This window comes from Dermochelys coriacea, chromosome 4 (genome assembly GCF_009764565.3).
Source record: "Dermochelys coriacea isolate rDerCor1 chromosome 4, rDerCor1.pri.v4, whole genome shotgun sequence".
In the NCBI taxonomy this organism is placed as follows: Eukaryota; Metazoa; Chordata; order Testudines; family Dermochelyidae; genus Dermochelys; species Dermochelys coriacea.
In genome coordinates this window covers 20,337,715-20,351,723 of record NC_050071.1, presented here as the reverse complement: position 1 = coordinate 20,351,723, position 14,009 = coordinate 20,337,715, and the positions used below count along the sequence as shown (strand labels likewise).

Sequence of the window (14,009 nt, the reverse complement as noted above, 5' to 3'; positions counted from 1 at the left end):
AAACCCTCCCCTGAGCCAGATGAACTTGTGAGTAAAGTTTCACCTGGTACCATAACAGGTTGGGAAGCTCTATTTATATGGCAAAAGTAAAAACGGTCACTGAGATTTTTCAAGTCTAGTTTTTTGAAAGACCAATACTCAATGGGACTGACAGATGCCAGTTAAATAGCTAAAAAAGTATGAGAGAAAATTAGTTTTCCTGAAAAGGTTTCACACACACTCACTCACTCTTCACTGTATTTGCCTCCTTTGGTTTCCATTTCATCAGAAGCATTATTTAGTTAAACTGTCATGCTAAAGTGGCATATTACCCCCAGAACACCCATCACCTCAGAGCTCACTTCTGAAGTCTGCATAAAACAGAAATGTACTACGTTCAGTGGGAGCTGGGACTTACAAGCACAATGCATGTTTTGGAAAGGGGTTAAAAATCAAAATCACTGTATTAACCTAAGAAAACTCCCACGTCAACACTGATACATTTGCATGAGTTGCAGTCAGTTTTCTTGCTGATCCAGAGACTCATACTGACAGAAAGCTACATTTTAAGTGCTCTCCCAGAAGCAAATTGATTATCGCTGCCCAAAATCGTCATGCTCTTCTGCAAGTCTGACTTTGTAGACCATTATTCTTTGCTTGAAGAATATAGTTAATAGGCCAAAAACGTGGTCTATATTTAAGCTGTCTCTATTTGGAAAGGTTCTGAGCTTGCTTTATTTATTTTTTTTTTAAATCATACGCCCATTCATTCCACCTTTAACACTGCTGCTGACTAGCTGCTTAAAAGCTTGTATCAGCAATGCTCAGCTGTCATATCTGGAGGAGCTGAAGCAACTTGAGGTCTAGTTTACCCCTTCGCTGTACTTTGCATATGCAACTGTTTCTGGCTTCTTAGTGACTTAAAATCAGATGTACACATTACTTGCCAATGTGGTATTGCCTATAATACCAGCTCAAGTAGGAACCTAAACACATTGGCCTATGGGGGCAGGAAGAGTTAGAGGTGTAAACCCTTGACCTATTCATCCAGCCTCAAAAGGAAATTTTGCTTTCAGTTAAAAAAAAAAAAAAAAAAAAAAAAAAAAAAGGCCAATTTTCAGACCTATATCAATGTTAGACACCCAGGTCTAAATTTAGGCATCTAAATAAGTAGACTGATTTTCAGTGGTGCTGAGCACCTCATCTCTCGCTGAGTCTATGATAGCTGCAGATGCACACTTTTGGAAAAAAAAAAGTCAAATCAATTAATTAGGTGCTTTAAACATTAGGCACTCGGGCCCAAGTTCTCAATCCTTTCAGCTGCAAAGATGACCTTACAGGTACAGCCTCCTCCCCTCATCACCCCCCCACCACAATGCTGTATTAGCCTAAAACAGCAGCTTGAGAAGAGATTAGAAATGTCTATTCATCCCAGATGAATGTTAATTCTGAAGCTCTCAATGATGAGTGTTGAGTTTCAAAAGCACAAATGGTTAAAAAAAAAAAAAAAAAAATCAAATGAGAGTTAGGCAGATGACTCATTTGTGCTTTTGGAATTCTCCCTAAAACCCCTCAAATAATATAAATGCATTACTGCATGTGTATTTATCATATGCAGTTACTGCAACTATGCATACAAACTGAGCAAAATGCACACACAAGTGGCAAAGTAAGACAAATGACAAATAGTGGAGGTCCTGAAAATGCCATCTTTGCCCCACTGAAAACAGTAAAAACTCTAATAACTAAAAGGTCTGCTATTTCATAAGGATCATGTTTCTACTCTTGACCTCAGTGCAAACCTCCTATTACCCACAGGAGATCCACTGGGGAATGAGTGTAGCATTTGGCTCTAACAACTTTATTGCTTTGGTCCGTTGACCACAATGAAAAAACTTAATTCAGCTCTTTCCATAGCTTGAGCTTGATTCACTTGTATTATACATTGCATACATGCATATAAATACATACATCTATCTCAAAGAGCACATGAGGACAACACTCTACATTCTCATAACTTTCCATATCAGACGAGTTTCTTCTCTGACTTGCATGATCACTTTAATTAGCTGTCTTTTGACCAATTACTTTTACACCACACTAGAACAAAAATAGCAACCAGATTTATATTTATTAAAAGTTTTGAATATTTCTTGACTTCAGTGAAAGCTATAACAAGAGCGTGAGCAAACAGAAATTAACCTCAAAACATCAGCTAAACCTGGCTAAGCACTGCAACCAATGAATTAAACTTCCAGAATATGCTAGTCAGTCAATACTTTTCCCTTTGCCTTCTAACTTGCTTGCTCATTCATCTGTACAAAGAACTACGGGCCAGGTCCTCAGCTGTGGCATATCGGCAAAGCTGCTTGTTTTAATTCCATAAAGCTGCTCCACTTCACACCAACTGAGGATCTGCAAAAATCAAAGTAACCTCCATCCTCCCCCATTCACTGCTGTGTACGAAGTATCAGGCACATTTTTCTTCCTGTTGCTCTAGTTAGTAGTTTTGGAACAAACAGTACCTTGGAGGAGCAGATGAGGGAGGTGGCTTTTCAGACACCTAAGTATTTGAACAAAAAAAAGAGGAAGGGGGGGAAGTTAGGTTAAAGAGCTTAAAACAATAGTACAGATCACATTGATTTAAAGGGATTTCTCTGTGTGTAGTATAATATAAAATGTCAAACTGACCCGATCATCATCACTGTCTTCACTATCGCTGAGCTGGAGGTCATCTTGTAGCATTCTGAAAGACCCCAAAAAAAAAAAAAAAAAAAAAGAAGGAGGGACATATAGATGGATATGCTTTAAAAAGGCAGAGTCTAATAACAAAACCTGATCCTTCCAAAGTTGCGTATCTCATTCTGATCCCACACTTCAAAACACACTGGGATTTTGTTCCAAGATTTAAAACATTCTAGTATTAAATGCCATCACCACCTAAACAGAATACAATACATTACCTAGTTCTTACATCTTACGCATCTCAAAGTATTTACAAAGGAAATCAGTAGCATTGTACCCATATCACAGATGAGGAAAATGTGGCACAGGGGAGCAGTGACTTGTCCAAGGTCACCCAGCAAGCCATTGGCAGAGCTAGGCAAGTGCTCTATCCACTAGGCCATGATGCTTCCTGATAGAATAGTAAAGTGTTTTGCAGGCACTAGAAGCAATGTATGAGCATTCACATTGTTTTTCTTGGATTGCGATTACTGCCATTATCACATAGGTTCTCTTTTTGAAGCTGAAGTCTAACTCAAGAATGCCTAAACCAATGCCAAGTTCAAGCTGAAACCCCCCCACCCCAGTCTTCTTCCTCCTCTACATAACAGGATGTCATGCTCCTGCACATCGCACTAGGAAATGTAACAATTAATGCAATAAAGAGAAATACGAACAGACAAATTCTGCTCTGATGTCACTGGGAGCAGAGAATGTGCACATGTCCAAGAACAGAATTTGATCATAACTTATTCACAAATATGTAGATGACTATCAGAGTAGGACTCTTCCAGTTGTCTCAGAGCATTAGGAAGAAAACAGTGCCTTGAAAAGGGGGGCAAAAAATAGCTTGAGTCCCACCGCGTTTTTCTTCTTCTTTCCGATATATGAAGGCAGCCTGAAAGTCTGACCAAAAAAATCCTCCTAACTCAAAAAACTAGCAATGTAAGTCTTAGATATCCAGAGAACTAGTGATGTGATATTTCAAAAGAGAAGAATCTCAAAGCTAAGGGACTGAGAGGGAAAGGAATTTTTATTCAGACAGTTTAAAAAGCATCCTTTGTTTTAAATACCTGTTCAAATTAATGCTGAATGATCATTTGGGAAAAATGATTGCTCTGTTAACACATCAACACCCCCAGTTCTTTAAGGTGTGAGAACTCAGAGTAAATTTCTCTTGGACCCCCAGGAAGTCCTCCAGCAAAACCAGGGAAATATAGACTTGACATGCCTGATATTTCTCAACGAAGTTTTGAAAAATCCTGTCAGGCCTTCATTTTAGTTTGTACAGAGCCTAGCACAATGTGATCCTGGTCCATGACCATGTCCCTCCTAGGTGCTACATTAATACAAATTATAATAAAAAGGGGCAAACAAGTCCAACTTTAAAAAAAAATCTTTGTAGGTCACCTTTAAAGACTTTAAGGAATTTGATATTAAGATGCTGTGAACATACTACAGTAAAAGCTTAAATAAACTGAGCAATTTCTTCTTTTCAGATACCATCCCCCTCATTTAGACAAATAAGCAAGATGTAATCTTGCATTTACAAAGTGCCCTTCATACCAAAGCACTCGGGCAAGCACAGATTCATACACACTTTCACAAATCATTTCTAAACCACTGAAATATGACCAACTGGGCTGTGGAACTTGGCTGCTGAAGTGGTGAATCCAAATCCAAATGAAACTGCAGGAGAAATTGCCTCGTCAGTCAGATAAGATCTATTTTAACAGTGAAGCAGCAATTGGCATTCATAGTGGAACAGTAAACCATGATTCCTCTCAGAGCGCATGAGGTTTTTCAAGCACCGAACTAAATTACCATAATTCTAATGGTAATGAGAAAAGCTACACCTTTCTCTTAAATGTATGAGCATGTTGCTGCCCTTAACAGAAATGGGGAATTATGCATAGGGAATGAACAGGGAATGGACTCAAGTGATAGTTTTGAAGGTTTTGTTTATTTGTGTTGCTTGTTCTGCTTTTACAGTTTCCTTTAAAAAGGGTGCTAACAAATCATCCTTCTCCACTCTTTCAGCATAAAACACAAGCCCCTTCAGTTACACCATGGGAAAGTACAGTTAGTTTTCAGGAGTCAGGAAATAGGATTAAAGAAAACCCCTCCAAAACCATTTTTGCACTTCTGGAAGCTAAGCCACCTTTCTAGGACATCTCTCACCCAAGTCAAGCAAACTATCTGAGTACCTGTAAAGCTACTGTATTACAGATTAAACTTCCTGCAATCCCCACAAAAAATACAGGACATATAGTAATACAGGAGTTCTTGTGTACCTGAGCATAGCTGTTGTCATTGAAATCAGCCACTTTTTAAGTCTTTGCTAATGAAAATAAATCCTAATGAAATCTGGCTCTTCAGCATTCATGTTGTACAACAAATACTACTCTGTGAAGGAGGAGATCTGTCAAGGGATGTCAGTATAGCTGCAACCACAGAGGGATACATATAGCGAGTTCAGAGAACCTGATTATTAATTATTTATTTTATTTCCTGATTCCATAAAAATATATATTTTTATGTAGAACCCTCCAAAGAAGAAAGAATAGGCTAAATCTATCCCATACCTCTACAAAAGGACAACCTTAGACACCTCCAACTAAATGCTAAAATTTTGGAAACTGAATAGTGATGTCAGATGCCCAACATGTAGAACCTTAGAAACCTTATTTTCAGAAAGTCCTGAGAACCCATGCTCTAAACATCCAGCCCCTTTAAGATGCCTGAAACTAAGAGACCCCAAATTACTAGCCTCTTTCAAAAAATCCCATTAAACTCTTAAATGGAGGAAGCCAACTGAATTACATATTGCAAGTCAAAAATTTCTTTACCTACATTATTGCTACCACCTTTCATCATTAAAAGTATTTTAAAGAGCCAACTTGTTACTATTTACATTGTTTGTTTGCTTCTTGCATTTTACTGAGTTTGGACAGTTTCACTTTATATACATTCAGCTTTAGATTAAGAGTCTGGAGTGTTGGGTTATAAACATCACAGTGAAATGTTTCCATTGCTTTTTCCCCCCCCTTCTGAAAGTTCTGAACTCCTGAAAACAAAGTGATACAAAGGACTGGCCTTAACCATACCGCTGCAATATTTGAATGACAGTGAGCTTGAACAGAGGTTCTTTGTATCTCTGGATTGGGTAAGTCCCCCATATGCTGTTGGTAGTAAAGTGTAATGAATCTTTACTAATTTCATTTTTAAAGACGAATTCTTTTGTTTGAACATGTTCTTGCAGCTGTTAAAGCAGAGTTAAAAGAAAAAAATCTGCTTTGAAATGCATGTGTTCCTGTGGGATTCTCACATGAGTCAGAGCTTACTGGAAGTTAAACTACTTCGATCCATTGCTTTTTGCATATGCACTAAATCAACAAATATTTTTCCCTCTTCTCACAAATTCACCCATCTCCCTGCAAAGCCTGTGCTCCAAACCAAGGTTCTAACCTACTAACTTTACTCACTGAGTAATCCTTACTCAGGCAAACAGTCCCGTTGCAGCTAACTTGCATGAGTAAGGATTTGCATGATCAACCCCTAAGCAAAGCTACAAGAAGTCTGTTTTCCAGACAAAGACTAAGCTATTCAAGTATCTAAACAGTCTTTTCCTACATATTCCTGCTTTCTTGTTGGAGTCTAAAGCTTGAGTGTACTTTTCTGAAATCAACGTATTGCTAAAAGGTGCTAGAATGACCATCTTGCAAAGTGAAGTCCTCTAATTCATTACAATACAGAAACAGCACACGGTCAGCAGTAATGCAAGGATCTATATAGCTATCCTGTCTTAAGTGACTTTTAGCTAATGGGTGTTTACATCTCCATGACTATTCAATCCTTCATCTTTCTGAAGAGACGGCCAACCAGAAAGGCTGTTTTTTTCTGGAGGGCAATGCAGCCAATTGTTCTTTAGGAATTAAGACAGACCTTTGGGGAATTAGTCATTATAAGGTGATAACTACCACCTTGAGTAAACTCTGAGCCAGCCAGCCAGCGAACACTTCATACTCCATTACGAATTTCAAGCCACAAGTTTCAGGCTGCCCAGATGTTTAAAAAACAAACAAACAAACAAACAAACCAACCAACCAACCAACCCCTACTAGGAACTTCTTTAAAATCTGGGCTACAGATGCATTTCCTTCCAAGGCAACAGGACAAAGTGAGAGGGAGCACTAAGACTGTTAGGAAGTCCTCTTTAAATTGCATTATTTTAAGAAGTGCCTTCCACTTAAGCTATGAGTAAATGAAACTGGTTGGTTGGCTCAACAAATAATTCTTCAAGTGTGTCAGGCTTTCAAATAGATAAACAGATAGCCGGTTTCCTACATAACCTTTCAACAAGTTGTTAAATAGCCTACTTAAAGAAAACAAACCCAGACTAATATTTTTAAGACTTTAATTAGCTCCGGAGTTGCCATAGTTTTAAGTGCGGTCACGTTCTAGTCTGTAGAAACTGCAGCACATGCACACAGTCATTCTCTCAGAAAACCTAGTAAAAAAGCTTTCTTAGGGAAGCCGTTCTAAAACTAATGTAGCATGCCAGAAAGGAACAGCTCCACTGAATGCACAAGCTGGTGTCTCTGCAGGCCTGGTTAGAGAGACACATTAGCAAGAATGAACTTGGTTTCTCCTCTTCTAAAAAGAAAGGCTACTTCCATTCGAATTAAGCCAGGTGCTAACTTAAGGGCCTTATTCAAGAATGAAAGCCATCTGGGAAATCCTTGTATGTTCTGTATAGCTGAATGCTTCATTTGGGCACACAGATGCATAGGGATTTCAACCTCTAATTAACCAGCACAAATGCTGTTTGTCTTCAGTCAACTACACTTCCTAACATGAGCTACCCTAAGCGGCTGCATGTATTTCGAAGAGCAAAGGAAGAAAGTGCCATTGTATAAATGAAAACAAAAATCAGAGATGCATCAGTTCAAGAAGGTGGTGTAATTAAGTCTCTGGGCAAATCATGGCTTACACCATTAGCTATGCAAATCTAAGTCACTTCTCCTTCACACTGACTGGCTAGGCATTTTGATTGATTACACTTACAGATATCGTGGATACATCAACTTCTGAGCAAAAACTAATTCTCATGTCCTGATAAAGCAGTCACCATTAAAAGACGCATTTAAAATTAGATATTGCTGGATGGCATCTGAGAGAATCAGCTTCTCTTTATATCTAAAATAAAATAATTCTGGGGGTAATGGCTTGTATTGGACCCGATCCTTCCTTGCGTTACACTTTGAGTAGTCATTGACACTTGCGCAAAGTGCATGAACAACACTACTCGCTCAGAATTTACCTTTCACTGACACTGGTGGGAGCATTTTATACTCACTCTGCCCTCTGCACAGCTGTCAACATGCAAGACAGTGGAGAATCACGCCCATTGACTTTTTAATAATTTCTATTGTACATCAAGCAGCTATAATTTACTTCTTCCTGGTAGACCTTGTCTATGCTGGGGAGTTTTATCAAGGAAGGCTCACCAGTGCTTCCTCTGGTTCAGCTGCATTGGTGAGAGCCCTGCCTTACTTTAACTGACACTGTGCTACAAACACTGGAAGCCATCACAGCTTAGGCTCTGCCATGTCTCCCACTGATTCAGTACACCTGGGATTTTTGATTTTTTTTTAAATGGAATTCCCTAGTGTCCTTAATGATGGGAGAGAAGCTACAGAACTACTAGGCAGAACCTCAGAGTTGCTGTGTTCTGGAAAACTGACCCTCTTCTGACAAGAATTGTCAGGAAAGCATCCTGCTGAACTGGTGTTGAAAATAGTTAGTGTAGAGGACATTAAGCACCACGACTGCAAGCCTGGGTAAAACTTCTATCCCTACCTACACTAGGGAAATTCTGCAAAACTCTCCTACAGATATAGCAGCAATGTTGGGAGCCCTACGGTAGACAGGGTGTTGGCTACTGCCAGTGTTTTATGCACTGTATCAATTAGCTGTTCCAAACACAGTGTCTACACTAAGGCTCCCGGGGCTATTACCACCAGTGGAAGTGAACTTTGAAGTATCTAGCTCAAACCACCATCCCAGTGAAGCCCGAACAACACTCCCTGGGAACCTGAGTAGCACTCGAGTAGCTAGACTGTGTTGCCACAGCTTCACTACTATAGTTATTCGAGTTAGATAGATCAAAGCTAGCTCTGGTATATCTACATGTGCTGCAGTCACACCTGTGATTCCAGCAGAGAGATCTCCCCCCCACCCCCAACTGCTGACACTGGTACTTTTATCTGAAGGAGAGGAAAGGGAAGAAGTGATTGAAGGTATGCATGTGGGGGGGAGGGGGGATCGTTGGTGGGCAAGCAAAGGCAAAAGAGAGGGAAGAGAAGCAAGGTGACCCAATCTATGGGATTCCAACCCGAAACCCTTAATATGGCATGAAAGGACAACTAATGGGCCCAGAGGGCAGTTGGGTATATTTAATAGATCTTACAGCACTCAGATACAAAATCCCTTCAAGCTCAGTTCAATTGCGCAGGAAAACCAGAGCACAGGCCAGTTCTGCTTTTCCCCCATCCCTGTTCTGAACAATGTTAAAAATGCCTAATTTCATTGCTAGTGGCTAAAACAGAGTCAGGGTGGGGGAACCTCTCTCCAGTTTGTAACACTCAGGGCTAGTCTACACTGGCAACGTTAAAGCGCCAGCGCTTTAACATGGCTTGGGTGGTCGCAACAGAGCGCTGGGAGAGAGCTCCCCCAGGGCTCTAAAAAACCCACCTCGATGAGGGGGCGTAGTGTTTTTTCACACCCCTGAGCAAAAAAGTTGCAGAGCTGTAAATTGCCAGTGCAGACAAGCCCACAGAGAACAACATTCCTATTAGTAACATTATGTGGCTTTAAATACTGCAACAATTGCTAAACATAAAATGATTCAGCAATTACCCCGCTATGTGAATTGCTCTTGGGTAACTTAGCACTCTTAACTTGAAACTTATTCTTAGACAAGGCTCAGAATCCATCAATGCTGCCATCTGGTCTGGTTAACCTTACAGGACTAAATTTCATCGCACAACAATACTTTGAAACAGTTAACCTAATTCACTGGTTACTGCTTTCACTTGCTACTAATGCTACAAAGTCATGTGTTACAATTATTAACCTTCTCTACACACATTAAAGAAAAAAAAAATCAATCACTTACTAGCTAGCATTCCCTAACACCCACTAGCCCCCTAAACCTTTTCAAAATATAAACACTTAAATTCAGATTTTCAAAATGCTCAGCCATGGCCTAACATTGGAGTTTACTTCAATGGAAGCAGAGTTAGGCCAACATAGCCCTTTTGAAAAATCTTACACTAAATCAACCTGGTCCCAATATTTCTGTATTAAAATTAGCAGAGAACATATCATTGCGATTCCTGATACCACTAGGAGGATTTCAGTGTTACATACAAAGGCCTTGACTCCTAATCCATATGGGTGGAACCCTCTGCCTTGAGGAACCACACTGATGTCCTTGGGGCCACACTGCATATCTGATTGGGACCATAGGGAGTAGAACGAAAGGATCAGTATTCTATACAATCATATCTAGGCAAGGATTCCTAAACTTTTGAAAAATCTTATTCTCCAGTCTATAAACTAGTTTTTTATCAATGGCACAATGTAATGCGTATGAAATCCAAACACCTACTTGGCTAAAAGCTCTGGAAGAATTAAGCAGTTCTAAAAAACCAAAGCTAAATGGATATGTAAATTTCAGAGAGCAATATTTTAACGGAAGAAAGATGTACTCATAAAAAAGTTTTCTTATAAAACAGGAAAGGATTTAGTGAAGAAAATTCTTATTTCACACACAGAAATGAGGTCACAAAGTCACTTCTACTTTTCCTTTCAGCAAAAACTGTTCATCAATAGTGCGGTCATAGTAGTTTTCAGCGTCAATAAGACTATAACAGTTAAACCAAGTTATACCCAGTAAAAATGTTTTGTGGACTAGAAAATCTCTCTCATTCAGAACAAAATTATAAATTTACTGATCTTAGAAAACACAACTAACAAATAGAACAGAGGCAAAGCAAATAAGTAGCCAAGCAAAGCAAATAATTAGCCAATAAGAAACCCTCATACTATGCAGCTGGCTAACAGACTGTTTGCTACAAACACTGAATTTTTAATGTTTGGCTTAAGCACAAACTTACACCCTATTTTTCAGAAACAGAAATAAAGACTTTCTGGTTATTTGAAGGATTAAAAGAGTGATTCACCTTTAAAACAAATAGGAAACCAGCAATAAAGTCATTCAGGAAACTTCTTTTGGATAACTGGAAAGAATAACCCAAGAGACCAATATTATCTCTATACTCATAGAAATATCATTATTGGTCTTTTAATAATTTTAATCTATAGTTTTCCAAAATCCAACAGCACACTAAGTGCTATAAAAATCTGAATTTGAGACTGAAGAGTAAGTGCTTGACTAATAAATCAGAACTGCAAGTACTTCTGACTAAGAGAAAGAATGGTACTGGGTACTTTACTAATCTTCATAGACTTTAAACTACATACATGAAAGGAAACAGAAGCACATCTGCATTTAAGACAAGAACTTCATGTGCTATTTGTAGTTCAAACAGTGTGAGGTATGGCTAGATATTAAGCCGCGATCAAGGCAGAGCAAAAAACTTCAAAGCATATCATCAGTAATATTGAAAAAAAACAATTCATTGAGGGCCTGATCTAATGCGCACTGAAGTCTAGTGTAGTCTTTCTATTGACTTCAATGTGTGTTGGATCAGACCCTACATTTATTGAAAGAGGATTGCTAAAACTTCCATCTCCACAAAAATCCAGTAAACCAGCGTTTAAAACAGGTAACGCCCAACATAATTCCATAACTGCAGATCACTGAACATATCACCAAGAAGTGAATCTGGTTACTTACGATGTTCCTTGCTGTGAATTAGACAATGTTTTTGAAGGTGCATCATACTGCTCTGTAAAACCAAAGAAACACAGTTGGTGTTGTGTACCTCATTTGTGCCATATTTTATTGCACTGACTTTTTATTTGTGTTTTTAAATAACTTGATCTTTGGGTCAGGAATTTTCACAAACATATGATGCTGACCCAGCATATCACCCTGGCTATTGACCATTCAAGACGCACAAAATAAAGATCAAGGCCCCAATTCAACAAAGCCCTCCAGCAAATGCTTAAATTTGGAGTATGTGCTTAAGTTCATCCCTTCTAAATCACTTAAATCCTTTTGAAAATCTCTCCCCTATGTAACACACTCCTCCCCCCGCCCCCACACACTGTATGGATGCTCCCTTTATAATATAAAGTCTGATTTGGATTTTTTTTTTCCTTTTACTTACTCTGATTCTGTATTGCAGATCCAACAAGCTGGGATTCCTAGAAAGAAAGAAAGAAAAAGAAAATGAATAAAAGCTAAAAATTAAAATGTTTATAAAAAGTTGAGAGACACAAGGTTGGTGAGGTAATATATTTTATAGGAACAACTTCTGTTGGTGAGAGAGACAAGCTTTCAAGGTTACACACAGCTTTTTCAGTTCTTTCAGAGAACTAGACCTAATATAGTATTAATTATAATAGCTGTCTGCATTTTGTTTCTGGAGGCGTAGGCCCGATTTTGTAGAGGTGTTAAGCACTCATTCACAGCTCTCAAGAACGTAAAATAGACTTGTGGATATTCAGCACTTCTGAAAAACCAGGCCCAACAGTTTAAACTGAGTTACCTATATGAAAATCTGTCTTGTTGAAGTCTGGCCTTCTGTCTTTGTGATGATGCAGAACCCTAAGACGTACTAAGATCATTTATCATGGACATCGTGAGATGTCAACAGTACATATATTATTAGTATACTGTATTAATTTTTGAATCATGAAAAAGTGAAAAGAAGATTTGGTAAACATTTATGAGGATACTTTTAAAGTGATAACAAAGAGTAGTAATTGTTTATGCTATAAACACAGATAAGACCTTGCAAATCTTTGTGAAAGTATGAATGATTTTTGAAGACCAAGATCCTGACAAATATACATTAGGGTTTTTCTTTTCCAGATTATTCATCCAAGTTTTTCTATTGCCCAAGATGTGTTTTAAAATGGACAATGAGACTTCAGTGTAAAATAAAAAAGGTAGGAGAGGATTACAGCTGGACACATACAAGAGGTTTGTAGCCCAAACAAACCTAATTATTCAGAAGTAAAAGCTAACCTAATTTTGATCCAAAAAGACGGGTTTAAAATAAGGTAGAGCGACTTTATATTTAAAATCCATCCTGCTTTCATTTCATATCTGAGTTTTCTAAATAAAAACAAAATCTAACAGCCAATTGCTGTACTGAAAGAGATGACTTTAGGTGAAAATGTATCCTAGTTGAAAGCTTATTCTCAGGCCATGTCTGCACAATGGGCACTATAGCAACATAGCTACAGCATTGTAACCCCAGACTGTAGATGCAAAGTAACCCAACAGAAGGAGTTTTTCCATCATTGTAGAAACTCCACCTCCCCAAACGAAGGTACCTAGGTCAAGAGAAGCATTCTTCTATTGACCTAGTTACATCTACACTGGGGTAGATGGATTTTTCCCACCCCCGAGCATCACAGTTAAGTTTTAAGCATAGACCAGGCCTTACACATTAAAAAGTATGTGGGCGAGGTGGGGAGGTTGTTGGTTTTTTACCTTTATTGGAAAAGGAAATTTTGAAGGCTCAGCTGTGCTAGGCGTATGAATAGCTGTCAAGGGAGGTGGCCATGAGTGGGTCATTTCCTAGAAAAGAATTAAAAGAAAAAGGATAGATATTAAATGTTTTTAAACTACTGATACCCAGGAGAAGTTCTACACCATTCCTATTAATACACTGAAAACTCCCTGATGGGCCTGCTTATAGCTAGAAAATTATTTAGAAAACATTTCCTGTGAAATTTACATTCTGGTCATTCTCAGTACAAAGCTATGGCCCCTAATTTGCAAACACTTACACATGGCAGCAGTCCCACTGAAGTCTGTAAAGTTAAGTATATGCCTAAGTGTTTGCAGGATTGGGGCCTAATACAGTCCAGCTATTAGAAGTAATAAAGGCAGATGCAAACAAAAACTTAATGCAAGCTCTTTGGAATTTAAAAGTGCAGGACTTCCCTATTATGGAAGTCATCACAGTCACTGATGGAGACACCATGGATAAATAACTGATGCCATTTTAGAAGGCTTTTCATAATACCAGAGGGTCAACCAGCGAACTCTGGCTGCAACTGATCTTCTCTTTACTATCTGCTTTTAAGCAACCCACTCA

At 38.6% G+C, this 14,009-nt stretch overlaps 1 protein-coding gene across 10 annotated transcripts in view; it reads right to left on the bottom strand.

Annotated features, from left to right (window-relative positions):
- The window catches only part of AFF1 (AF4/FMR2 family member 1), a 170,482-nt gene that overhangs the window by 36,004 nt on the left and 120,469 nt on the right, over window positions 1-14,009 (bottom strand). For all 10 annotated transcript variants that reach the window (XM_038398671.2, XM_038398672.2, XM_043513449.1 and 7 more), the window contains 5 exons: window positions 13,400-13,486; window positions 12,066-12,102; window positions 11,630-11,681; window positions 2,671-2,725; window positions 2,505-2,542 (listed from right to left, as the gene is read on the bottom strand). In XM_038398671.2, the coding sequence (XP_038254599.1) occupies window positions 2,505-2,542; window positions 2,671-2,725; window positions 11,630-11,681; window positions 12,066-12,102; window positions 13,400-13,486 (269 nt within the window). The remainder of the gene's footprint in view (window positions 1-2,504; window positions 2,543-2,670; window positions 2,726-11,629; window positions 11,682-12,065; window positions 12,103-13,399; window positions 13,487-14,009) is intronic.